The sequence below is a fragment of the Panthera tigris genome, chromosome C1 (genome assembly GCF_018350195.1).
Source record: "Panthera tigris isolate Pti1 chromosome C1, P.tigris_Pti1_mat1.1, whole genome shotgun sequence".
NCBI lineage: Eukaryota > Metazoa > Chordata > Mammalia > Carnivora > Felidae > Panthera > Panthera tigris.
Window position 1 is genome coordinate 40,874,236 of NC_056667.1, and position 27,693 is coordinate 40,901,928.

At 35.5% G+C, this 27,693-nt stretch overlaps 1 protein-coding gene across 3 annotated transcripts in view; it reads right to left on the minus strand.

Moving 5' to 3' along the window:
• The window catches only part of EPS15 (epidermal growth factor receptor pathway substrate 15), an 87,716-nt gene that overhangs the window by 21,831 nt on the left and 38,192 nt on the right, over positions 1–27,693 (minus strand). For all 3 annotated transcript variants that reach the window (XM_042997137.1, XM_007077222.3, XM_042997138.1), the window contains 6 exons: positions 22,346–22,549; positions 20,146–20,262; positions 19,831–19,921; positions 17,165–17,200; positions 16,135–16,271; positions 11,044–11,113 (listed from right to left, as the gene is read on the minus strand). In XM_042997137.1, the coding sequence (XP_042853071.1) occupies positions 11,044–11,113; positions 16,135–16,271; positions 17,165–17,200; positions 19,831–19,921; positions 20,146–20,262; positions 22,346–22,549 (655 nt within the window). The remainder of the gene's footprint in view (positions 1–11,043; positions 11,114–16,134; positions 16,272–17,164; positions 17,201–19,830; positions 19,922–20,145; positions 20,263–22,345; positions 22,550–27,693) is intronic.

Sequence of the window (27,693 nt, forward strand, 5' to 3'; positions counted from 1 at the left end):
CTTGAAATCAACCACAGGAAAAAGTCTGGAAAACCTCCAAAAGCATGGAGGTTAAAGAACACCCTACTAAAGAATGAGGGGGTCAACCAGGCAATTAGAGAAGAAATTAAAAAATATATGGAAACAAACGAAAATGAAAATACAACAATCCAAACGCTTTGGGACGCAGCGAAGGCAGTCCTGAGAGGAAAATACATTGCAATCCAGGCCTATCTCAAGAAACAAGAAAAATCCCAAATACAAAATCTAACAGCACACCTAAAGCAAATAGAAGAACAGCAAAGGCAGCCTAAACCCAGCAGAAGAAGAGAAATAATAAAGATCAGAGCAGAAATAAACAATATAGAATCTAAAAAAACTGTAGAGCAGATCAACGAAACCAAGAGTTGGTTTTTTGAAAAAATAAACAGAATTGACAAACCTCTAGCCAGGCTTCCCAAAAACAAAAGGGAGATGACCCAAATAGAAAAAATCATGAGTGAAAATGGAATTAATACAACCAATCCCTCAGAAATACAAGCAATTATCAGGGAATACTATGAAAAATTATATGCCAACAAACTGGACAACCTGGAAGAAATGGACAAATTCCTAAACACCCACACACTTACAAAACTCAATCAGGAGGAAATAGAAAGCGTGAACAGACCCATAACCAAAGAAGACATTGAATCAGTTATCAAAAATCTCCCAACAAATAAGAGTCCAGGACCAGATGGCTTCCCAGGGGAGTTCTACCAGACGTTTAAAGCAGAGATAATACCTATCCTTCTCAAGCTATTCCAAGAAATAGAAAGGGAAGGAAAACTTCCAGACTCATTCTATGAAGCCAGTATTACTTTGATTCCTAAACCAGACAGAGACCCAGTAAAAAAAGAGAACTACAGGCCAATATCCCTGATGAATATGGATGCAAAAATTCTCAACAAGATACTAGCAAATCGAATTCAACGGCATATAAAAAGAATTATTCACCATGATCAAGTGGGATTCATTCCTGGGATGCAGGGCTGGTCCAACATTCGCAAATCAATCAACATGATACATCACATTAACAAAAAAAAAGAGAAGAACCCTATGATCCTGTCAATCGATGCAGAAAAGGCCTTTGACAAAACCCAGCACCCTTTCTTAATAAAAACCCTTGAGAAAGTCGGGATAGAAGGAACATACTTAAAGATCATAAAAGCCATTTATGAAAAGCCCACAGCTAACATCATCCTCAATGGGGAAAAACTGAGAGCTTTTTCCCTGAGATCAGGAACACGACAGGGATGCCCACTCTCACCGCTGTTGTTTAACATAGTGCTGGAAGTTCTAGCATCAGCAATCAGACAACAAAAGGAAATCAAAGGCATCAAAATTGGCAAAGATGAAGTCAAGCTTTCGCTTTTTGCAGATGACATATTATACATGGAAAATCCGATAGACTCCACCAAAAGTCTGCTAGAACTGATACATGAATTCAGCAAAGTTGCAGGATACAAAATCAATGTACAGAAATCAGTTGCATTCTTATACACTAACAATGAAGCAACAGAAAGACAAATAAAGAAACTGATCCCATTCACAATTGCACCAAGAAGCATAAAATACCTAGGAATAAATCTAACCAAAGATGTAAAAGATCTGTATGCTGAAAACTATAGAAAGCTTATGAAGGTAATTGAAGAAGATATAAAGAAATGGAAAGACATTCCCTGCTCATGGATTGGAAGAATAAATATTGTCAAAATGTCAATACTACCCAAAGTTATCTACACATTCAATGCAATCCCAATCAAAACTGCACCAGCATTCTTCTCGAAACTAGAACAAGCAATCCTAAAATTCATATGGAACCACAAAAGGCCCCAAATAGCCAAAGTAATTTTGAAGAAGAAGACCAAAGCAGGAGGCATCACAATCCCAGACTTTAGCCTCTACTACAAAGCTGTAATCATCAAGACAGCATGGTATTGGCACAAAAACAGACACATAGACCAATGGAATAGAATAGAAACCCCAGAAATAGACCCACAAACGTATGGCCAACTCATCTTTGACAAAGCAGGAAAGAACATCCAATGGAAAAAAGACAGTCTCTTTAACAAATGGTGCTGGGAGAACTGGACAGCAACATGCAGAAGGTTGAAACTAGACCACTTTCTCACACCATTCACAAAAATAAACTCAAAATGGATAAAGGACCTGAATGTGAGACAGGAAACCATCAAAACCTTAGAGGAGAAAGCAGGAAAAGACCTCTCTGACCTCAGCCGCAGCAATCTCTTACTCAACACATCCCCAAAGGCAAGGGAATTAAAAGCAAAAGTGAATTACTGGGACCTTATGAAGATAAAAAGCTTCTGCACAGCAAAGGAAATAACCAACAAAACTAAAAGGCAACCAACGCAATGGGAAAAGATCTTTGCAAATGACATATCGGACAAAGGGCTAGTATCCAAAATCTATAAAGAGCTCACCAAACTCCACACCCGAAAAACAAATAACCCAGTGAAGAAATGGGCAGAAAACATGAATAGACACTTCTCTAAAGAAGACATCCGGATGGCCAACAGGCACATGAAAAGATGTTCAACGTCGCTCCTTATCAGGGAAATACAAATCAAAACCACACTCAGATATCACCTCACGCCAGTCAGAGTGGCCAAAATGAACAAATCAGGAGACTATAGATGCTGGAGAGGATGTGGAGAAATGGGAACCCTCTTGCACTGTTGGTGGGATTGCAAATTGGTGCAGGCGCTCTGGAAAGCAGTGTGGAGGTTCCTCAGAAAATTAAAAATAGATCTACCCTATGACCCAGCAATAGCACTGCTAGGAATTAACCCAAGGGATACAGGAGTACTGATGCATAGGGGCACTTGTACCCCAATGTTTATAGCAGCACTCTCAACAATAGCCAAATTATGGAAAGAGCCTAAATGTCCATCAACTGATGAATGGATAAAGAAATTGTGGCTTATATACACAATGGAATACTACGTGGCAATGAGAAAGAATGAAATATGGCCTTTTGTAGCAACGTGGATGGAACTGAGAGTGTGATGCTAAGTGAAATAAGCCATACAGAGAAAGACAGATACCATATGTTTTCACTCTTATGTGGATCCTGAGAAACTTAACAGAAACCCATGGGGGAGGGGAAGGAAAAAAAAAAAAAAAAGAGGTTAGAGTGGGAGAGAGCCAAAGCATAAGAGACTGTTAAAAACTGAGAACAAACTGAGGGTTGATGGGGGGTGGGAGGGAGGGGAGGGTGGGTGATGGGTATTGAGGAGGGCACCTTTTGGGATGGGCACTGGGTGTTGTATGGAAACCAATTTGACAATAAATTTCATATATTGGAAAAAAAAAAAAATAAAAACAGAACAAACTGAGAGTTGATGGGGGGTAGGAGGGAGGGGAGGGTGGGTGATGGGTATTGAGGAGGGCACCTTTTGGGATGAGCACTGGGTGTTGTATGGAAACCAATTTGACAATAAATTTCATATACTGAAAAAAAAAAAGCTGCTATACTTGATAAATTCCAAAGTTACTGCTTGTGATTAAATAACCCACTTTCTTTTGTTGTTGAAATAGGAGTTGAAGTCTGGAATTTTCTCCACCAAGAGTCTTTTATGGATCTTCTACAAATTTCTTACTAATATGTATTAATTTCTTAACATTTTTCATTTGATTGTTTCCCCTGTGCTCTCAGTACCCTTTATCAAATTTTGGGTTCCAAGGATTTATTTTTTTCACTTACATTGTAGATAAAGAGGCAGGATAACACAGAGGAAAATCAGCGGAAATGGACTGAGAAACAAACTGATATGTAGCCCTGGGGCTCAGTTTTTCCTTCCATTTTTAGGAAATGAGGCTAGATAACAGTGTTCAAATCTTAGATGAAATGCCAATATATGGAACAAGTAAATAGGATTTTAAAAATTAACTCTGGGTGGCTTAGTCAGTTAAGCATCTGACTCTTGATTTTGGCTAAGGTCATGATCTCACGGTTTGTGAGTTTGAGCCCCACGTGGAGCTCTGTGCTGACAGTGGGGAGCCTGCTTGGGATTCTCTCTCTCCCTTTCTCTCTGTTCCTTCCCCATTCATGAGGACTCAGGAGTGCTCCCTCTCTCAAAATAAATAAATAAACTTAAAAAAAAATAACTCTAAAATCATTTTATGTACAAATTTATAATATTTACTTATGATGACAGTGAAAACATGAAGCAATTTTGATCAACAGAAATGTTTAAAGTCAGGAGTTGAACTTATTTCTGTAGTTGGTTTTGGTTGCTCTATCTGAAAAACAATTCATCCAAAGAAGTAGTTTTATACATTTTAAAACAAGAGCCTTGCAATCTCAGAGTAGTTGAAAATAATTTATATCCAGAGGTTTGCATAAAAACCAGTTAACCTGATAGTACTTTAAAACACCAATGTACTACAGTATGTCAATGTGGTTTGTAACATATATGAATGCATATATATTTTTACAAATTCAAAGACATTTAAAAAATATGAAACAAGAATCTGCCAACTCTCTGAAGACCTACCTGGAAACTAGTTTTGTGAAAAATAATATGAAAACTCTGGCCTATAGCAGGTCTATGATTCCTTCCAGTTCTAACAAAGTCAGCAATGTTAAGTTTGAGAGAGAGAAAAAAATCTGTGAATAACCTTACTGCCATTTTTATATTGTGAGAATTGGATGAGAAGATAAGGCAGAAGCACCATAACAAAGTGGCTAATAGCATGAGCTCTGATATAAGACATGGATTGGACACTGCAACAAGTAATGCAGCCTTCGGCAAACCGCCTAACCTATGTTTCATTTTCCTCATCCTTAACATGAGAAAGAATAGTACCTGTCTCTATAACCACGGAAAAGATTAAATGAGGAAGATGCAAAAACGAACTTTGGATGACCTTGTGTATAGCTGTTAAGAAAAAAAGTAAAAGAAAGTTCAAACCTCTGATACTTTTGGGTCTGTGTAAGGTCTCAGCCCCAGATACCACTAATAGGTAGCCTACTCAACTCAAAAGAGTTTTTGGTTCTAAGATCCTTATTCAAATCAACACATAAGCAGCATGCTAACAGCATGCTAACAGCAGGCTAACAGGATACAGGTTCTCATTTGTATGTAAGGATGGTTCAACATGAAAATCAATCAATAAAATACACTCCATTAACAGAATGAAGGAAAAGACTCCACATGATCCTCTTAATTGATGCAGAAACAGCATCTGACAAAATTCAACATCCTCTCATGATAAAAATAACACTTGGCAAACTAGGAAAAGAAGAAAACTATTTCAACATTGTAAAGGCCATATATGAAAAGCAAACAGTGAACATCATATTCAATGGTTAAAGACTGAGATTTTTTTTCTCTAAAATCAGTAACAAGCCAAGGATGCCCACTTTTCACCACTCCAATTCATCATAGAAGTCCTAGTCAGAGCAATTAGGCAAGGAAAAGAAAAAGGCATCCAAATTGGAAAGGAAGAAGTAAAATTATCTCTGTTGCAGACAATATGACCTCACATGTAGAAAACCCATACACACACAAAAAAAAACCTGTTTGCAATAAATGAATTCAGCAAAGCAGGATACTAAATCAACGCACAAGATCAGTAGCATTTCTATGTACTAACAATGAACAATCTGAAAAAGAAATTAAGAAAACAATTTCATTTATAATAGCATAAAAAAGAATTAAATACTCAGAAATTAACTAAGGAAGGCATGTATGCTGACAACTATGAAACATTCTGAAAGAAATGAAGCATACAAATAAATAGAAAGACAGGCCACTTTATGGGTTGGAAAACTTCATGGGTTGGAAAACTTCATATTGTTAACATGTTAATACTATCCAAAGCAATCTACAGATTCAAAGCGATCTCTATCAAAACCCCAATGATATTTTTCACATAAATAGAGAATTCATCCTAAAATTCACATGGAATCTCAAGGGAACCTATACAGCCAAAACAATCTTGAAAAAGAATAACAAAGTTACAGGTATCAAACTTCCTGATTTCAAAACTTACTACAAAGTTACAGTAATCAAGCAGTGTAGTACTGGCATTAAGACAGACATTTAGACCAATGATATAGAAGAGAGAACCCAGAAATACACTCTTGCACATATATTCAAAAGATTTTCTACAAAGATGCCAAGACCACTCAATGGGGAAAGGCCAAGTCCTTTCAACAAATGGCACTGGGAAAGTTGAGTATTCATGCCAAAAGAATGAAGTTGGACTCTTACCTTACCTTACTACAACAAATACAAAAAATTTACTCAAAATGTATCAAAGACCTAACGTAAGACCTAAAACTATAAAACTCTTAGAAGAAAACATAGGGAAAATCTTCATGACACTGGATTTAGCTATACTTTCTTGAAATGTTTATGTGCACATATTATGTGCTCAGGCATGGTTTAAAGTTCTTAGGACACACCACTAAAAGCATGGGCAAAAAAATTAAAAGTGGATAAACTGGACTATACTAAATAAAATTAGTTTTATGCACCAACAAACAGTATCAAAAGAATGAAAAGGCAACACATGGAATGAGAGAAAATATTTGTAAATCATATGTTTCAGAAGGGGTTAATATCCAGAGTAAATAAATCCTACCACTCAACAACAAAAAAGCAAACAACTGATTGAGAAAATGGCAAAGTACTTGAATAGACATTTCTCCAAAGAAGATAAGCAAATGGCCAATAAGTATATGAATAGATGCTCAATATCATAATCATTAGGGAAGTACAAATTAAATCAATGAGATGCCACTTTATACCCATTTGGTGGCTATTATCAAAAACCAGAAAGCAGTAAGTGTTGACAAGGATATAAAGAAATTGGAACTCTTGTACACTGCTGGTGTGAATGTAAAATGGTATGGCTGACATGGAAAACAACCCAAGTATCTACTGATGGATAAATAGATAAACTAAATGTGGTACATATATATAAAAGAATATTATTCGGTCTTAAAAAGGGAAGAAATTCTGATACACACTATAATATGGATGAATCTTGAGGATATAATGATATGTGAAATAAGCCAGTCACAAAATAACAGACACTGTATGATTCCATTTATGAGGTATGCAGAGGAGTCAAATTCATAAACACAGAAAATAAATGGTGGTTGCCAGGGGCTAATGGGAGAGGCTAATGAAGAGTTCTTATTCAACAGATACAGAGTTTCAGTTCTGAAAGATGAACAAGTTCTGGAAATGGATGGCTGTAATACTTGCACCAATGAACTATATACTTAAAAATGGTTAAAATAGTAAATGTTATGTATATCTTAACACAATGTTAAAAAACCCACTATCAGGACAAAATTGTTAAACAACCCCCACCACCCCCTATTCCCATCCTATATGTTCTGTAGGAAGAGTAATTGATTCATCCATTCATTCAGTCATATTATGTGCTCAGGTATGGTTTAAAGTTCTTAGGACACACCAGTGAATACAAAGATCCAAATTCCCTGGGACTTAAAATCTAGCGGCAGGAGGAGGAGAAAGATAGAGAAAAACAAAGTAACTTATTTAGTATGCTAGAAAGTAGTAAGCCATAATGAAAAAATAAAGAGTAGAGAATAGTAAGGGAGGAATGTTAGGCTAGGTGTGGAACTCATAAATGTTAAATAGGGCCAGAATATGCCCCACTGACAAGGGGACATTTTGGCAAAGATTTATTAAGGTAATGTAGCAAATCAAGTGAATATATGGACAAAGATCATCCCAGAAATAGGGAACAGCTAAGGGCCTAAGAAACTGGCCTGATGTTTCAGCAACAGCAAGAGAGCCAGTGTGGTTGGAGCAGAGTGAGTAAAGGGAATAATGGTAAGAGATACTGTTAGAAAGGTATAGGCCATTGTAAATCTTTTGCTGGATATAATCTGGAGGTAGAGCCAGTAAGATCTCTTGGAAGATTATGGATAACATAAGAGAAGAAGAACCAAGGATGATGCTAAGGTTTTAGGTCTTAGCAACATTAAAGATGAAATTACCATGAACTGAGATGGAACAAGTTGCAAGAGAAGCAGGTTGGGAGAGGAAGACTAGGTGTTCAGTGGCAGACATATGTGTTAGCTATACCTATCAGATATTCAAATACAGATATCAGAAGGTAGTTGGATATATGAGTTTAGAGTTCAGGAAAAAAGATGTGGCTAGAGATATAAATGAGCATATATATGGTATGTGAAGCCAAGAAATCAGATAAGGTCCCCAAGGGAATACAGATAGAGAAGAAAGAGGTCCAGAGTCTAAGACCTAGAGTAATAAAACATGAAGAAGTTGGAGAAGAGAGGAAGAATCAGCAAAGGAGACAGAAGGAATGACCCAAGAGGTCAATGGGAAACCAGAGACCTCATTTGAATGTGGGTCCATTCATTACTCTTCTTTAACCTTGTGAAACAGTTTCATCTCTCCATGTTTTGATTTTCCTTGTCTGCACAATAAACATAATACCAATTACCTCATGTAGTTGCTGTGAGATTTAAATGAGACCAGGTATTGGAAAACAGCTAGCCCATGTAGTACTGAGACTGTGCAAGAGCACAATAAATGGTATGTTATTAAAATGATTAACAACAATGAATGGTAGTTCCCTCTCAGGCTATTATAGTCATTTATTCTAACACTTTACATAAAATTAGTTAGGAACTAGAAACAAAGGCAATAGACACCCACAGTAAGCCTGCAATCTACTACACCAGCCTTAACCTGATGGTTCTTCTATCTATAAATAAGCTTTATCAAAACACCTGGTTTTCCTTGAACATGCCCTGTAAGTCCTGCCTCCCTTCCTTGCTCATGTTGCTCTCTTTGCTTCATTTACTCTATTTCCATATATACTTAACTAAAATTCTAACCCATTCTTTCAAGGCATACCACAAAAGCCACCTTCTGCTTTGAAATCATTCATGATTTACCCTGATTGGAGGTGATCTCCCTTTCCTTTAAATTTTTACAGTTTTGATGAACTTCCATGGCACTTACCATTTCAATCAAGAGTTAATTACAGTTGACCCTTGAAGTGTGTTATATGCAGATTTTTCTCAATAAATGCAATATAGTACTGTCAATGTATTTTCTTTATGATTTTCTCAATAACACTTTCTTTTCTCTAGCTTACTTTATTGTAAGGATACATATAACATACAAAATATTTGTTAATTGACTGCTTATGTCATTGGTAAGGCTGCTAGTCAACAGTAGGCTATTAGTAAAGGTTTTGGGGAATCAAAAGTTATATGAGGATTTGCACCTGCATGGGAGCGAGGTCAATGTCCCCAACCCCCATATCGCTCAAGGGTCACCTGTATAAATATATTAACCTTTCATTTTATTTTCTTAGGTCTTCCTTTCTAATCATACAATATCCTTAACAATATATTAATTCATCAGTTTAATAATGAGAGTCTAAAAAATGCACATGTATTTTTAAAAGATATTAATTTAACCACTGTTACTTCAATAAGCCTTTTAGAAATCTTATTTGCTGCTATTCTAAGCTTTGGCTTAAATCAATACCCAGCACTACATTAAATCTTGTTTTCTACATATCTGCCTATTATATTCCTTTTTGTTACTCGTGTTGGAAGTTAATTTCCAACCTGAAAACAACACACACTGCTAAATTTCATATTGTTATAATTCGTACAAGAAATCCAAATTGTGAAGGCATTTCTACTAATTTTTCTCTATGCTCATAATCCTCAACTTGTCACATCAGCAAATTTGTGTACTGAATAACTCACCCTATATTCATCTGGAAAAATAAGGAAATCTATTTTAGCATGGTAACTTAAGGAATTTACATGTTTGCGTCCACTTCCCTCTAATTTCCTGCTCTCCTACACAATAGATGGTCTGTTTTATTTTTTAATGAATAGTGAGAAAGAAGCAGTGTTACTTAGTTGCAGAAGCTTTTAGACAAACCGGACTTTGGTTTGAATCTTGGCTTCACCTGGTTCAAATCTAGTAAACTATACAATTTTGATCAAGTTACTTAAAGTTCTGGTCCTCAGTTTCCTGGTCTTCAAAATGGAAATATTACTTAAAAGGATAAATTGAAAATTAGATACCATAAATAAAGCATAAAGACCGGATGCTAGAATAACATTTAGCTTTTCTCTGTATTATTAAAAGAATCTATCCATTATTTGTAAAGCTATTACCATTACCTACTGGAAGCAACTAGTTTTTAAATTTAGGCCAAGATCCATTAGAGTCGTTACTGACTTAGAAAATACCAAACAACACTGCCTTTTATAAAGCAAAAAAAATTTTTATTGGTTTTACTGGCTAGAGTACATTTTCTAGCAAGATTTTTTTTTTCAATAAAGTATAGCTGACATACAATGTTACATTAGTTTCAGGTGTACCACACAGTGATTTGACAAATTTATATGTCATGCTATGCTCACCATGAGTGTAGCTACCATCTGTCACTGCACAACACTGTTATAATAGCATTGACTATATTCCCCATGCTGTACACCTTTTATTCCTATGACTTATTCATTCCATAACTGGAAGCCTGTATCTCCCAATCCCTTCCAGTAAGATCTTTAACATGAATAATAAATGAGATAAATGAATAAGAAAAGTAGAAAGTGATACGCCAACATTTGCCATTATTATTAGTAGATTACAATTGGCTCTATGCAGTAATTAAAAAAAAATTTTTTTAGTGTTTATTCAGTTTTGAGAGACAGAGAGCAAGCAGGGGTAGGGCAGAGAGAGAGAGGGAGACACAGAATCCGAAGCAGGCTCCAGGCTCCAAGCTGTCAGCAGAGAGCCCGACGTGGGGCTCGAACTCACGAACTGTGAGATCATGACCCAAGCCGAAGTTGGACACCCAACTGACTGAGCCACCCAGGCGCCCCAACTATGCAGTAATTTTAAAGCCTTAAGTAAGTAAATAGGACAAATATATTTGGAAACAAATAAAAAAGAAGCTTAAAGAAAAGGGTAATATTTACTGTTCAAAGAAACTGATCAATTATTTCCTTACCTGAATCACTTGCTGCAACAACAACTGTTCCACCAGGAGCAAAAGGATCATTGTGCTTCAATGTTTCTACCTAAAAAAATTACACAAAATCATGATTATGAGAAGCAATGTTTCACAGCTGAAACCTCATTGCCACACCAAGGAAAATATTCTTCACAAACTCTAAATTAGTTAAGAAATACAAGGCATTAGGAATAAATGTTTCCCCTTATTGATTTGCAATCTAATTAAATTGGAATGATAAACATCATTTTCTAATCTTCTTTTATTGTATAATATAATATCCATTCAAAATGGTATATGAAACATGCATGTCTTGACAAACAAGTATCAAATGAACACTTATGTAATCACCTTCTAAGAAACTGCCAACACCTCAGAAGTCTTATGTGCCCCTCTCCAATCACAATACCATCCTTCCTCGGTAGAGGTTATTATCATCCTGACTTTGGCGGCATTCATCTCTTTTCTTCATAGTTTTGCTACTGGTACAAATACACACTATTACAACTTTTCATTTTGAGGTAATTTTAGATTTCTAGAACAAGTGTAAAGATAATACAGAGAGTTCCCATATATCCTTCACTCAGCTTCCTCTAATATTAATATCACATGTAATCATAGTACATTACTAAAACTAAGGAATTAACACTGATAACAAAACTATAAGCTATAGATTTTATTTAGATTTTTCCAGTTTTTCCACTAACATCCTTCTATTCCAGGATGACATGTTGCATTTAGGGTGCATACTATTCTAACTCTTAAATATCCTAGTACTTAATATCAGTAAATACTAGATTTCTACTTTCTAATTGTTATCTAAAAATAATTCTAGCATTTGTCCCATCAGAGGAACGTACACATGTCCAGAGGAAGGGGGAGAAGAAAGGAGGGAGAAACAGAGGAAGGGAAGGAAGGAGCACTCCTAAAAAGATCCTTCTACTTTCAATAGCCAGGTAAGAATCTGGACCAAGTGACAAGGGTGAGTGGCTACAGAGTGAGGACTTTACCAGAAGCCAGAGATTTCTGCTATAGAACTGTTTTCCTAACTTATTTTAGTTTTTAATCATAAACAAAGTATGTACTTAGGAAGAATTAACTGAACTTCCTCTTTCTGGCATCAGGCTCTTGTTAAGAAGCCAACAAAAGCCTTAGCAGACTGTTAGATGAAAGGGGCATGAAAAGGTTTGGGAACATTTATCTCCTCTGACTCATGGCTATCCATGTCATGTGTATTACAGGCTCTATTTCTAATCATCAAGAAATTGGTTATTACAATTGAATGTCAAAGAATATTGCAGAGCTCAATTGATACATTTCCAAATAAAACAAATGTATTTGAAAAGAGAAAAGTATTGCTAACCAGGACTTGTAGTACAGTCTCTCTTTATAAAAGAGAACCCATTTAAACTACTATTAGAAAGTGGTATATATACACACAATGGAGTATTACTCGGCAATCAAAAAGAATGAAATCTTGCCATTTGCAACTACATGGATGGAACTGGAGGGTATTATGCTAAGTGAAATAGTCAGAGAAAGACAAAAATAATGTGACTTCACTCATATGAGGACTTTAAGAGACAAAACATATGAACATATGGGAATAATATAAAAAATATAATATAAAATAATATAAAAACAGGGAGGGGGACAAAACAGAAGAGACTCATAAACATGGAGAACAAACCAAGGGTTACGGGAGGGGTTGTGGGAGGGGGGATGGGCTAAATGGGTAAGGGGCACTAAGGAATCTACTCCTGAAACCATTGTTGCACTACATGCTAACTAATTTGGATGTAAATTTTTAAAAATAAAAAATAAAATAAAAAAAGAAGTAGTTAATATTAATGAAGCTTTTAGAACTAACGATGACTACTTATTTTAACTGATGCCAATAATATTATTATAAAACTATCACACTAGCTTATATTCTGATTATATTTGCTGAATGAATACAGAGCATTCAAAGGGGAGCCTGGGTTACTCAGTCGGTTCAAGTGTCCAACTCTTGATTTCAGCTCAGGTCATGATCTCACGGTGCATAGATTGAGCTCTGCATCAGGCTCTGTGCTGACCACACAGAACGGGCTTGGGATTCTCTCTCTCTCTCTCTCTCTCTCTCTCTCTCTCTCAAAATAAATAAACATTAAAAAAAAGAGCAATCAAAGAAAAATACTAAGCTGGTCTATATAGCCAGATAACTTTGCATGGTTCCTAATTTAATAGTCAAAATACCAGTGTGAGAAATAGTCACTGACGTAACCTAAGTCACCAACTATTATTGCTTCTTCTCTTTACTTTCAGGGAAGGAAATGCTAACAGGCCTGATTTTTAACAAAAGCTTACAGATTTATTTGCCATCACAGAGAGAATTAGAAAAAGCAGGCCTACATGAGTGTTGGGTTTAATTTCTATTACTTCATCACACTGTGCCCCACATAAAAGACCATTAAGACAGTAAGAGGAACAGGAGGGACTGTGCAGCCCATGAAGGAATAAGAGGCCACTAAATGTTAGGTTCAGTGTGATAATTAGGCAATTTAGTACACACAAGTAATTTCATAACTAAAATTCAGATGGCATGATTTTATAGAATGTTTCAAAATTATCATTGAAATTCTCTCTCTTAAGCATCACTCATCTACCCCTCCACTCTGACTATATCATTTAGTACCTACACAATGCTACCATACACTAGCTAGGACAGTAAGGAATGGCAACTATTTGGTTTGGGTTGGTTTTTTAAATTCCGTCCCTCTGAGAACAGAGACTAGCCTTGAGGGAATAGAAAAGACTTTTGGGGACAGACTCAGACCTGAAAACATAATAGAGGCCTATTTAAAAAAGAAGGACGATCACAAAACACAAGGGCACTGTAGCTGGGAAGAATAAAGTTTAAATCTTAGACTACCGTGGTGAAGACCTTAGATTTTGGTCAGATAGACCAAGGTCTGAATTCAGTCCTAACACTTACTAACTTACTATCACTTAACCTCTTTAAGCCTCACTTACTTTATCTAGAAATGAGTCTGCCGGTGCCTAGGTGGCTCAGTTGGTTGCATCCGACTTCAGCTCAGGTCATGATCTCACAGTTCATGAGTGTAAGCCCCTCATTGGGCTCTGTGCTGACAGCTTCCAGAGCTTGGAGCCTGCTTCAGATTCTGTGTTTCCCTCTCTCTCTGCCCCTCCCCTGCTCGTGCTCTGTCTCTCTCTCTCCATCTCAAAAATAAACATTAAAAAAAATTTTTTTAATTAAAAAAAAAACGAGTCTGGTAACCTGAGCTTCATGTGATTATTGTGAAGCTGAAATGAAATAACACAGGAAAAGAGCTTAGCACCACACCTGGCACAGAGAAGAGATGAGACAAACAGAGCTATTAGTATATTGCCAGTTTGGTTTTTTGTTTTGTTTTTAATGGAGAAATCAAGAGCAGTCAGCAAGGGCAATGTCAGTTTCAAAAACTGGGGAGGAAGGAGAACAAGTAAATAGAACAAACAGTGGAAAAATTTTACCAGGCAGGAGGAACAGGAGAAACTTGTTTTATTTTTAAGTTAGGAAGAGCTGCTTTGGCTTTCTTGTTCTTTAATGATAAGAGTGGAGAATAAGAGGGGCACCTGGGTGGCCCAGTTGGTTAAGCATCTGACTCTTGCTCTTGGCTCAGGTCATGATCTCACAGTTCATGAGTTCAAGCCCCACATCGGGCTCTGTACTGATTGATGGTGCAGAGCCTACTTGGGATTCTGTCTCTTCCTCTCTCTGCCCCTCTCCTGCTTGTGCTCTGTCTCTCAAAATAAAATAAATAAACTTAAAAAAATAAAAAAAGAGTGAATAAGAGACTAGAATAAGGTAAAAGGAAAAAAATTCAGGTTGCAGCCAATTTTAGAAGAATTTGGCAAATGGGTCCACATTGCAAACTAAGTGTTATAGGAAAACACAGTATCCAGTAGCCTGTGGAAACCACAAATATTCAGTTACGGAGGCACTTGCTCAGTTTTACATCAATGGAAAATACCAGTTATTGGCCAAATAGCTCTTTACTCAGTACAGAAAGAAAACAATTAAAGAATATCAAAATCTATTACTTTAAAAGAATCAATTACTCTTTTAAGGGAGTATTCTTAATCTAAGAGAATTAAAGAGACACAATTTTTTCTTTCAAATGCCTGTCAATCAACTGTTCCTTTTTGGGTCTGTTTTACTTTTGGATAAGAAATATCATCCTTAAAAAAAATAAGCCTCCAAATAAAAACTAAAAATAAAAACAAAAAAAATTCCAAAACCATTCATAATTATTGAATCTGGGTGATGGATACATGGAGGCTTATTAAAATATTTCATTATATTACTCTATCTTGGGTATGTTTAAATAACCATAATATAAAGATTTTGAAGGCTCCAGATGATAAAGCACTTAGCTGTATGACCTTGGTTACTTCTGAGTTCCAGTGTCCTTATTGTTAAAATAGGGCTACCAACACCTACTTTGCAAGGCTGATGATTAGAAAAAATGAATGTATAGCACACAGAAGAACTGGGATCACAGTATGTGGTTATTAAATAGTGACTGTTACTTGTATATATGTTCTCAAGAGAGTCTGACATTTAGTGGGAATTTGTATTTCTTTACAAGATTAATGTGTTATAAAATATATATAAAATATGTCTATAAAGTAATATAAATAATTTTAGTTTTCTAAAAGATCAATGCTGTTGTTTTTAGGTTGATTTTCATTATTTCAATAATGCATACCACACATTTCTGAAAAGCTTTATTGAAGACTGGTTTATGGCTTTCCAATCATTTATTTTAAATATCCCTAGTGGGATATTTAAATGGGGATATTTGAGCCTTATGAAAGATGGACTTGATTTTTCAATGAAATAAGTTACTCCAGACAATTCCACTGTGTGATAAAACTGTGAAATGCCAGTTTGAACCCAAAACTAGATGGATTGGATGAGACTGATTTTTTACATAGCCCATCAGAAGTAATCTAAAAGAGAATCCTTTCATCACTGTGTATTTCAAAAACTCACTTAGGGCACTTCTTATCCATTTAACAATTTTTAACCCACCCACTTACCGAAGTATTACTGCCATTGTTGGCTGCGCTGAAAGGGTCGGTACTTGAAGTGGCAAAAGGATCAGTAGAGGACTGCTTGAAGAAACAGTCAGATGCAAATGGATCTGAACCTTTGAAAGGATCACCTCCAAATGGATCTAAGAAAACACAGCACATACATGAAAGACTAAAAACTACTACACTAAATTTCCTATCACTTGAAGGTATGATAATTGACTTAATAAAAAGATATTTTTAACTTCTACAGAATCTAAAATAGGTACTTTGGATACAATTATTGATTATAAAAAAATATAGACAGTTGCACCTAAATAGCTTGAATTAATATTCTTTTTCCTATTTGTTCATCATTCACCCAAAGCAAATCAACAATGCCAACACTTACTACACAAAGTTTACCTGTATGCTAGGTTTAAGTAATTCCTCTAAGCAGGTGATTCTAATTTTAGGGGAGTGGGAATCACAAATTCCTTTGTGATTTGGTTAAAAAATACAGTCTTTCAACTAATAAACTTATTTGGAACAGGTTTGGGAAGCATAACCAAATGGTACACAAGATTTGCTTTAATTCTAATGTAAAATCCCAGGGAAAGAATATATTATAAAGCCTGATATTTAGTAATTCTTTAAGATGTTTTCTTTCCCCCCATTCATACACTGTAATCTTAGGAAAACAAAATGTTCTAAACCCTGTAGTAGCGCAGATCACTATACTCATCTAATCCTTGGTGAACAAGGAAAAATCAGTCTAAGTATTATTAAAAGCATCAAAATATAAACATTAATGTTATTTTTTAAAAAGTAATGCTAACAGTTCATTAAGCAAATTCACAAGCATCTACCACTTTCTTTCTAAAAGTGCCAGGCACCTACAATATCTTAGTGGGGCCTTATAACAGTTTAAAAATTGAATAAAAAAGAAGTCCACTTACTATAACTACCTTTGATCTCTCATTTCTAAATACAACATTAAGTTTATAATCAAGCAGAATCAAATTATAGCTAAGTTAGACCTCAATAATATACTCACCAATTTTCCCAAAAGGATCATCCTTAAAAGGATCACCTGTGATAAAATAAATAAGTAGGAATCACAATAACAATATTTACTGTGTGACATCATTACTTAAAAGTAACTTTAAACAAAAGCAAATTTTGTTAAAGCAAAGTCTCTTTCATTAACCACCTCAAAGTAGATAAAACACTAAATGCCATTCACCTTTAGGAAACACTCAAAATAATAAAGAGTAAAGGCAGAACATTAACATACCTCATAAAAGAGGCTAATTTTAACTGGAGTCAATTATACTTAACTCTTGATCACAAGTTGAAGTTACAGACAGAAGGGAAAAGGCAGGCACAACAGCAATAATTTTACTAACAAAATTCTCTACTCTTCACAAGAGTACTGGATGGGTATTACCATCACCAGTTCAGAAACAAAGACACTGAGCTTCACTGAAGTAAAAAATAATTCTTCTAGAACTAAAGAGTCCAGAAACAAACCCTTACATTTATGGTCATTTGTTATTTGACAAGAGTGCCAAGAAAATTCCATGGAGAAAACAGTCTTTTCAACAAATGATGCTGGGACAACTGGACAGCCACATGCAAAAGAATAAAGTTGGACCCCTATCTCATACCATATACCAAAATTAGCTAAAAATAGATCAAAGACTGAATGTAACAGCTAAAACTATAAAACTCTTAGAAGAAAACTTAAGAGTAAATCTTAATGACTTTGGATCTTAGATATGATATCAAAAGCACAAGTGATGAAAGAAAATACAGATAAGTAGGACTTGATCAAAATTAAGACAATGCAAAATACAAGAAAGTATTTGCAAATTATATATTTGATAAGGGACTTGTATTCAGAATATGTGAAGAACACTTAGAAGTCAACAATAAAAAGAAACAATAAAAAATGGGCAAATTATTTGAATAAAATTTCTCCAAAGAAGGTAGACAAATGGCCAATAAGGACATAGAAATATGCTCCACAAAAGATACTTGTAAATGACATATCCGATGAAGGGTTGTATCCACAATCTATAAAGAACTTATAAAACTCAACACCCCCCAAAAATAACCCAATTAAAGAGAGGGAAGAACACATGAATAGACATTTTTCCAAAGAAGACATACACCTGGCTAAGAGACACATGGAAGATGCTCAACATCACTCATGTTCAGGAAAATATAAATCAAAACTACAAGGCGTTATCACCTCACACCTGTCAGAATGGCTACAAGTAAAAACACAAGAAACAGGTGTTGGCGAGGATGTGGAGAAAGGGGAAGCCTCTTGCAGTGATGGTGGGAATGCAAACTGATGAAGCCACTCTGGAAAGCAGTATGGAGGTTCCTCAAAAAATTAAAAAAAAAGAAGTTTACCCAAAGAATACAAAAATAGTAATTCAAACGGGTACATGTACCCTGATGTTTACAGCAGCAATATCTACAATAGCCAAACTAGAGAAACAGCCCAAATGTCCATCGACTGATGGATGCATAAAGATGTGGTATGTATGTATATGTATCATGGATATTATTCAGCCATCAAAAAGAATGAAATCTTGCCATTTGCAACAATGTGGATGGAACAAGGGAGTGCAAAATAAGTCAAAGAAAGACCAATACCATATGATTTCACTCATATGTGGAATTTAAGAAACAAAACAAACTATTATAGGGGAAAACAATGAGAGGCCAACCAAGAAATAGACTCTTAACTATAGAGGACAAACTGATGGTTACCAGAAGGGAGGTAGTCAGGGGGATAGGTTAAATAGGTGATGGGGACTAAGGAGGGTACTTGTGATGAGCACCAGGTGTTGTACATAAGTGATGAATCACTAAATTCTACACCTGAAACTAATATTACACTGTATATTAACTAATTGGATTTGAAATAAAAACTTAGGGGGCCTGGGTGGCTCAGTCGGTTGGGCGTCCAACTTGATTTTGGCTCAGGCCATGATCTCATGGTTTGTGGGATTGGACCCCATGTTGGGCTCTGCACTTACAGTGGGGAGCCTGCTTGGGATCCTTTCTCCCCCTCTCTGTCCCTCCTTGCCCCTCTCTCTCTAAATAAATAAATAAACTTAGAAAGTAATAATAAATAAAAATAAAACTGTTGTAAACTGACCTATCAGTTTCACAAACTGATTTGGAAATAAATTGCAAAAAGAGCTTTGACACAGTGGTATATAACACAGTTTACATTAATATAAGGTATTTTAAATTATTAAACTTATATTTATTTCTTCAATAACACATTAGGCACCTTAAGAGCAGGGATCAGGCTTCTAATTGCTATAGATTCCATTGTTTTAAAAGCACGGTGTGGGCACTTTAGTAGTAAAAATTGCTGGTTGACTTAAGAGTACCTAATCTCTTCTCCTGGTCCATAATATCTCTTTCTTTTGATTCTTATTCTGAAGAAGAAAAATGCTCTTAATCAGAGGCTCGTAAGACATAATCAGTGGCTTAGTCCCACAAGTTAGTTGCCTGAAGAGGACAAATACAGCAAGTACAAACATATCACATCTCTACTCCCCTCTATTTTTGTTGTAATAAGTAGGCTCTCAAAACTAATTCTTATATAATTTATATATGAAATTCTTATACAGTTTATATATTAAAAAGCCTTTTTTTCTGGTAAACCCATAATATAAAAATAAGAGTACTTACTGCCAATAAAAGGATCAGACTGGAAAAAATCCAAGTTTGTATCTGCAACTGGATCAGGCAGTGAACTTGATTCTACATTAAATGGATCTCCCTAAAAATAATTTTAAATTAAAAAATATTGTTTTAGGAACCAGTTTTAAGATGTAACATTTTAAAATATAACATGCTATGAAAAATCAATGAAAGGTAATATAACAAATATTTCTATAGTCATAAAGTTCACTTAACACATTTTTCTTTCCTTAGCCTAAAACAGTATATAACCCATCCAGAAAAACCAGTAAAAGAACACTTACATATAAAATTATTTTTTACCTCTTTTGAATGTCTGTCACTATTAAATTCAGAACAAACTTTCTCACTAACAGCTGTAGTCACGGCTTCGTTGTCATCAGTCACACCAGAAGGCAGTATTTCAGGACTACTTCTTGCCTACAAAATATTAATGTTACATGGACTAACAATGTATTTTCTACTTGTCATAGGAAACTAACAAAGGATAACCAAAACATACTAAAAAATACAAAAGACAAACAGAACATATTCATTAAATGAGTTCTTCTCTTAAAAGCTTTCTTAGGAAAATGGTATCATCAAGTATCGAAGTCAATCAGGCCAGAAAACTTCAGGTCATCCTTAACTACTTCCCTTTGGTCATCCCCCAGCTAGCTTCCAAGTCTTGCTGAGTCAACCTCCTACCTTCTTCTCAAATCCATTCCTTTTCATCCTCACTGTCACTATCATCCATTTATAGTATCATCATTCTGGTCTCTAGCTCACTGTAAAAACCTTCCAAATGACTTCCTGCTTCCAATATGTGCCCTTCCAATCAATCCTTCTTATAGTAGCCAAAATAATAGATCTAAAATGTGAGTCTGATCATGACCCTTCTGGTTAAACTTTCTTCAGTGGTTTCCCATTGCTTTCTGGATTTTGACCAGTAGGTAAAAGGGCTTAAGAAGTGGCAGAAATCTCCATTTCATATCACCCTATGTTTTTGAAGGATAACCGAGTAATCTGCCTTTTGTACTTAAAAGAATATTATATAATGAATCCAAGATTGCAATGCCTAAATAAAAATCAGTTTGTTAATTTTATATCTTTTATATTTCTCAAGCTTGTATTCTTCTCATCATCATTCCTCCAATTACTGCTTAAGTTTAGGCTAAAACAGTATCACACAGACCATTCCGATAGTTTCTTAACAAATCTATGTGTCCAGTCCCACTCCTGAATCCATTTTCTACATTTTCTAAAAGGTAAATACAATCATGTCACTTCTTGCTTATAATTCTTCAGTGGCTACTCAGTGCAATAAAATAAATCACCCAATCCTTCAAGATGAATCCGAATATCTTACTCTCTAGCCCTTTGTAACCTAAAAGTGGTCATTTTTATCCAGGTACACATCATAATCACTTGTGGAATTTTTTTGTAAAAATATATGTACCTGGCACCATTCCAGAAACTCTAGTTCAGCAAGTTTGGAATGGGGTGCAGACATCTCTATTTTAAGAAAGAGGTAATGCAGGTAGCCACTATAAGAAAGCCTCATCTCCTATCAATACTCTCCCCACCATCACAAGATGGCCTTCAAGAACTTCTTGTGACCCTATGAGGCATGTTTTCTCCCATCTCATACCTATGCAAATGCTGTTTTCTCTGCCATGAACATAGCACCTTCTTCTTTACTTAACCCTTCTTACTCTGAAACTCACCTGTATACCTTTCTCTACAAAATCTTGAGCCCCCTCCAAGCTGTCCTTCCTAAATATCCTGTGCTTCCTTTATCACAGCCCTTTAACACAGCCCTTTAACACAGTGTAACACTACTAGACTGTATGCTACTTAAAGGCAGGGCTAAAGTCTTTTGTGTCTGCAGCTCTCACACATAATACAGCAGCACTGCTGCACATAGCTGGTGCTCTCTAAACAGCTGGTAAATAAATGTCCTCAACATTATGAAATAAAGAATTACTTTCAGCATCGGGTGAGAGTACTTAAAAAATGTTTTATAAAGTTACTATCTATAGAGCTGTTTTGAAAACACACTTTAGGGGCGCCTGGATGGCGCAGTCGGTTAAGCGTCCGACTTCAGCCAGGTCGCGATCTCGCGGTCCGTGAGTTCGAGCCCCGCGTCAGGCTCTGGGCTGATGGCTCGGAGCCTGGAGCCTGTTTCCAATTCTGTGTCTCCCTCTCTCTCTGCCCCTCCCCCGTTCATGCTCTGTCTCTCTCTGTCCCAAAAATAAATAAAAAACGTTGAAAAAAAAAAAAAAAAAAAAAAAGAAAACACACTTTATAATTAATTGATTGAAATTATATTTTACACTAATTAAAACTGTTAGAACTGCTGAATCAATACCTACTATCTGCCTCTTAGAGGGAAAAAAAACAAAAACAAAATTCAACCATCCTTAGATGAGGCAAGGCCACATATTTATATCAAGTATGATGTCAACAAAAACTTTTCTTCTTCTGAAGTTGATTATGGAGGTTATGTAACTATTAGACTCACTGGAGATTCCTGGTGTATGGGCTCAGACTCCAGGTTGCCTTGGCCTTCAGCATGCTCATTAAGGTTAGCTGTTTCACTGCTGCTGGTGCTGAGGCTGCAATAATCTGTAGCACCATTTACAAGAATGCTGTGTGGGCTACTGCACCAATTTAACTGATTATTATGGTTTTCCAGCTCTTTCATCTCCATCAGTTTCATTTGCATCTGTCAACACAAAGTAGAAATACAAAACAGAATTTATTACTAGAAAGACTCACAACAGAGAAATAGCTATACCCTTAGACTGAGTCAAAGATAAATTTGCTTCCATTAAGGAGAATCCTCTGGGGATGCAGTATGACTTAGAGATTTCAGTAATCCATCCCAGAAAGTTCTCCTGAAATTCCAGTAAAAATGGATTTGCTTTTGTACATCTTTTGAAAGTTTCAAGAATTTTGATTCAAATATCTGCATTTTGGTGTCCTTTAGGTATAATTGGGTAAAATGTCAGGGTATTGGGAAAAAGATAGCAAAGTAAGAGAGCAAGAGAAGATTTTGTGATGAAGCGTGGAAGAAATAAAGGAAGTTGAGGGAGAGCACACCAGGGTTTGGAGCCATCTACACTCCTATTGGGAAGGAAAGGAGTGAAGACGAAGGTAAAATGAACTACTGTCCTATGCTCTGGCATTATTTATTAATGGGCTAGAGTCCTAGGAATGGTCTCTAAAACTAAGCTATTCTAAACATGTTAAATAAAGGACAAAGTATTTTGGATTTCAGTATCCAAGTGACTTTATATTTCTGGGACAATAGGGGGACACAGAGGCAGAATTCAATAAGCTGTAATATTCAGTATTGAAAGAAAAAGATTGGGACCAGAAGCAGGAAAAAAATGCTTATTGATACCAACAACTATAATAAAGAAAAATAAATTAACAAACATCTCAAAGAAACTGAAGAGAGGTCAGAATCAAAATATGTTTCTAGTTGGGGTGCCTGGATGGTTCAGACAGTTGTGTGTCCACCTTTGGCTCAGGTCATGCTCTCATGGTTTGTGAGTTCAAGCCCCGCATCGGGCTCTGTGCTGACAGCTTGGAGCCTGGAGCCTGCTTCAGATTCTGTGTCTCCCTCTCTCTCTGCCCCTCCCCACTCATGCGCTGTATCTCTCTCTTTCAGATATAAATAAACATTAAAAAAATATGTTTCTAGTGAAAAGGAGTAATGAATGGAATTTTACTGAATAGTGCCCATTTTTCATAAAATATATTTTTCATGCTACATTGGAATTCCCTTTATTTATTAGCATGTTGTGTGGTTGTTTTGTTTTGTTTTAGGAAACATAAAAATTACCTATTAGCATTTCATAAATCAAGTCTCAATACCCCTAACCTTATTTTCTGCATAAGGTTTTTAAGTTGCTCATTTTGGAATCTGTAATTTACCAAAGGTCTTTTCAGGGTCATCAGCTGAGAAAGGAACACTATTTTGGACTGGGAGACAGATGTCAATCAAGCTCTATCACCTTCAACTCTCTTAGTCAAAGTTTAGTCTCCAAGCTTCCACTTCTCAACCCATGAAGTAAGAACTATCTCCACAGATGATTAAATGAAGCAGAAATTTTTGAAAAAACTCTGTAAAATGTAAAGGTCTGTGTAAACAGTGGACATTGAGTATAAAAGTGCCTAGCACACTGCATTTCTCACTATTATACCAATTAAATTTTCCTATTTCTTTTCCACTAATTCATTCCACATTTAAAAAGTTAAAGACCTTGATCTCTTTGTGGGCAGGGACCACAACTTTTGCCATCAACTTTGTATGTCCAACATCTAGCACAATGATGTACACCGTAAGTGCTTTTATGTTCATTGAATGGACACAAGTATTGTGTTTATAAATTTAAACAGTGGATTATCAGTAAGCATATGTATCTACCAAACTGTACTGTATTGAGAATTTAAACTAACAATCCAAAATACTACACATTTGTAACACATAGCATATGCCTTGTATATTCCTAGTGCTATTGAGTTGTGGCTTATAAATATTTTTTTACTTTAATCCATAGAAAGAAATAGATTTTACACCCTAACACAGTAAATATATATGTATTTATTTGAATATGCATGTACATAAACACATATATAGATACACTGATCCATATAAATAATTTACACACATGCACACACACATATATACACATACAATCGTGAAAAAATTTCATGATAGTACTTATCCTTATGCCATGTAATGCACCCTGATGTTTCCTATTCTGTCTTATTTCATTTTTATTTGTATTCATTTTTTCAAATACAAAGTATGTCTTTATTTTTTCTAAACAAAAACAACCGGTATAAGTATATATATGAATGCACAGGCACACAAAGACAGGTGCATCCATGTGCAGACAGAATTCTAAAAAGATACCATACTGCAAACATTGTTTTTCTCCAGGAGGTAGAATTATCAGACTTCTCACTTGCTATTTTTACAAATGTACATAGTGCAGTGCTCCATTATTAACAACAGTTAATTTGATCTTTTATACATTAAATACTTGCAATGTATATGAGGAGAACAAATGTGCATGTATAAAACAATTTTATGCTATTTGGATAAAACAATTTTATGTTTATGGGTAAGGCAGTGTTTCTCACTGAGTTGGGCACAATCACTGACTATACAGGCCAGGGAGATGTTTTCCGTGGGGACCAGAGGCACAGCTCTCCCCTTGTCCATCTGCTTCAGAGCTGCCCAATATCTCCTCTATATTTTCCCATTTCTGACTTTTTTCTTGTTCCTGACTGAACCTCCTAAAGCTCACAAAATTATTTTAACACACCAGGCTGCAAGCATTTGAGGAGCGATAAGATGACATTTATTCGCTTCCAGTTATCAGTGGATGTCAAGTTGGGTCGGCTTCATGGAGTCTGAAATAATGAACACCTCAGTGATTAGCAGCACCAAAGACTCAAAAGCTTTGAACGCTTCAGGACACTCTTGCTTTATTTCATTTTTTAAAAGAATTTTATCATGACCATTAAATAAATTTCAATACCCACTACACCTTTACAGTCTAAAATTTAAAACCTTGGGGTACTTAACTAGCTCAGTTGGAAAAGCATGTGACTCTTGATCTCAGGATTGTGAGTTCGAGCCCCATGTTGGGTGTAGAAGTGACTTAAATAAAAAACTTAAAAATAAATGAATGAATGAATGAATGAATAAATAATTAAAAGAATTTTCAAACCTTAAATACCCATCATATAGATGAAGCAGTATGTGGAAATACTTGCCAATCAAAGAGTTCTATGTAGGACAATTTATTCCTTATAATTACTTCTGAGACAATAAAATCTTGAACAAAACTAGGCTTTCCCGTGTCTCGCTCTCTCACGCAACTCTCTTCTTCCTTAGTCTCTGCATAAACTTAGAGGATATAGAGAAAAAAAATCACACAACTAACACAAGCTCTATCAGAATGCCAGAAACACATAGATTAAAATAGTATGTATCATGTAAGTAAGATACATAGACTTAAAGCCAGAGGTTCTTTGCTTTTTCTTACCATAAATACAAGGTAAGAAGATGAAAATTCAGCAAATCAGAAAATTTTTCTTCAATTATTCCTTTTACCAGAAAAGCTGTCTGGCTTTAAAGGGCAATTAAAACCGCAGGAAAATTTACAACTGGATTTTCATTTTTATAGACCCATGGGAAAATACTGCCCTTTGTGGGAAAGACACAAGTCACTCAGTCAAATGTAAGAAATTGCTATGTTTGTTCTTTCCTTTTTTATTTATTTTTTATTTATTTTTATTTTTTAAGTAAACTCTACACCCAACATGGGGCTTGAACGTATGACCCCAAGATCAAGAGTCCCATGCTCTACTGACTGCGCCAGACAGGTGCCCCTGGTATGTTTGTTTTTAAGGTTTGGAGATCAGATGCAAGGATATAATTCCTTCCACAGATCCCAAATATCTTCTGGCACACTTGGTAGAATATTTTGCTGAGATTATTTTCCTTGCTCATAAATACTGTTTTTATTTTCTTGGTAATAATTTATAATATCCAGAGTCCTTTCTACTTTTCTCATTTATGTTCCTTCCTTTGAAAAAAGTCTCCTTTCAAAAACCTCAAAGAAAATGAAAAGACAAGCATGATATGGGGAGAAATTATTTGCTAATCAAATATCTGATAAAGAACCTATATCCAAAATATATTTTTTTAAATGCTTGTAATTTCATAATAATTAGACAATCCAATTTTTTAAAATGGTCAAAAGACTTACACAGACATTTCATCCAAGAGGATTTACGAATGGCTAATAAGCACATGAAAAGATGCTTAACATCACTAGTCATTAGAAAAATGCAAATTAGAAACTATGGGACACCACTTCACACACACTAGAACAATTATAATCAGTTAGGTAGGCAATAAAGTGTTGTTAACATTGTGGAGAAACTGGAACCCTCATATATTGCTAGTGGGAATGTGAAATGGTACAGTGACTTTGGAAAACAGTTTGGCAATTTAAAGTTTAAAAAAATTTTTTTTAATGTTTATTTGTTTTTGAGAGAGACAGAGCACAAGTGGGGAGGGACAGAGAGAGAAGGAGTCACAGAATCTGAAGCAGGCTCCAGGCTCTGAGCCATCAGCACAGAGCCCAATGTGGGGCTCGAACTTATGATCTGCGAGATCATGACCTGAGCCAAAGTCGGACACTTAACCAACTGAGCCACCCAGGTGCTCCTAAAGTTAAAAAAAAAAAAAAAAAAAAAAAAAAAAAAAATTAAAAAAAAAAATTTAATCAGAACTTCACAATATAACCAACTATTCCATATCCAGGAGAAAGGAAAACACATGTCCATATGAAGAATTGTATGCAAATGTTCATAGCAGCATTATTCATAATAGCCAAGAAGCAGAAAGAATCCAAATGCCCATTAATCAGTGAATAGATAAACAAGATACTTTATAAATATACAATGAAATAAATGTTGATACATGCTACAACACAGATGAGCCTCAAAAACATTATGCGTGTGAAGGAAACCACATGAAAAAGGCTGCACAGTGTTTGATTTCATCTACATGAAGTGCTCAAAAAGGCAAATCTATAGAAATAGAAAGCAGATTAGTAATTACTTAGGGGTAGAAGTGGGGACTCACACAGATGGGCACAAGGGATCTTTTAGGAGTGATAGAGATGTTCTAAAACTGGATTGTGATGTTTGAACAATTCTAAATTTACTGAAAATCACTGAATTGTATGTACCCTTAAAAGCTGTGAATTTTATGGTATGTAAATTATACCTCAAAAAACCAATTTTAAAAAAAACTCAAAGAAGAAAATTATTTTA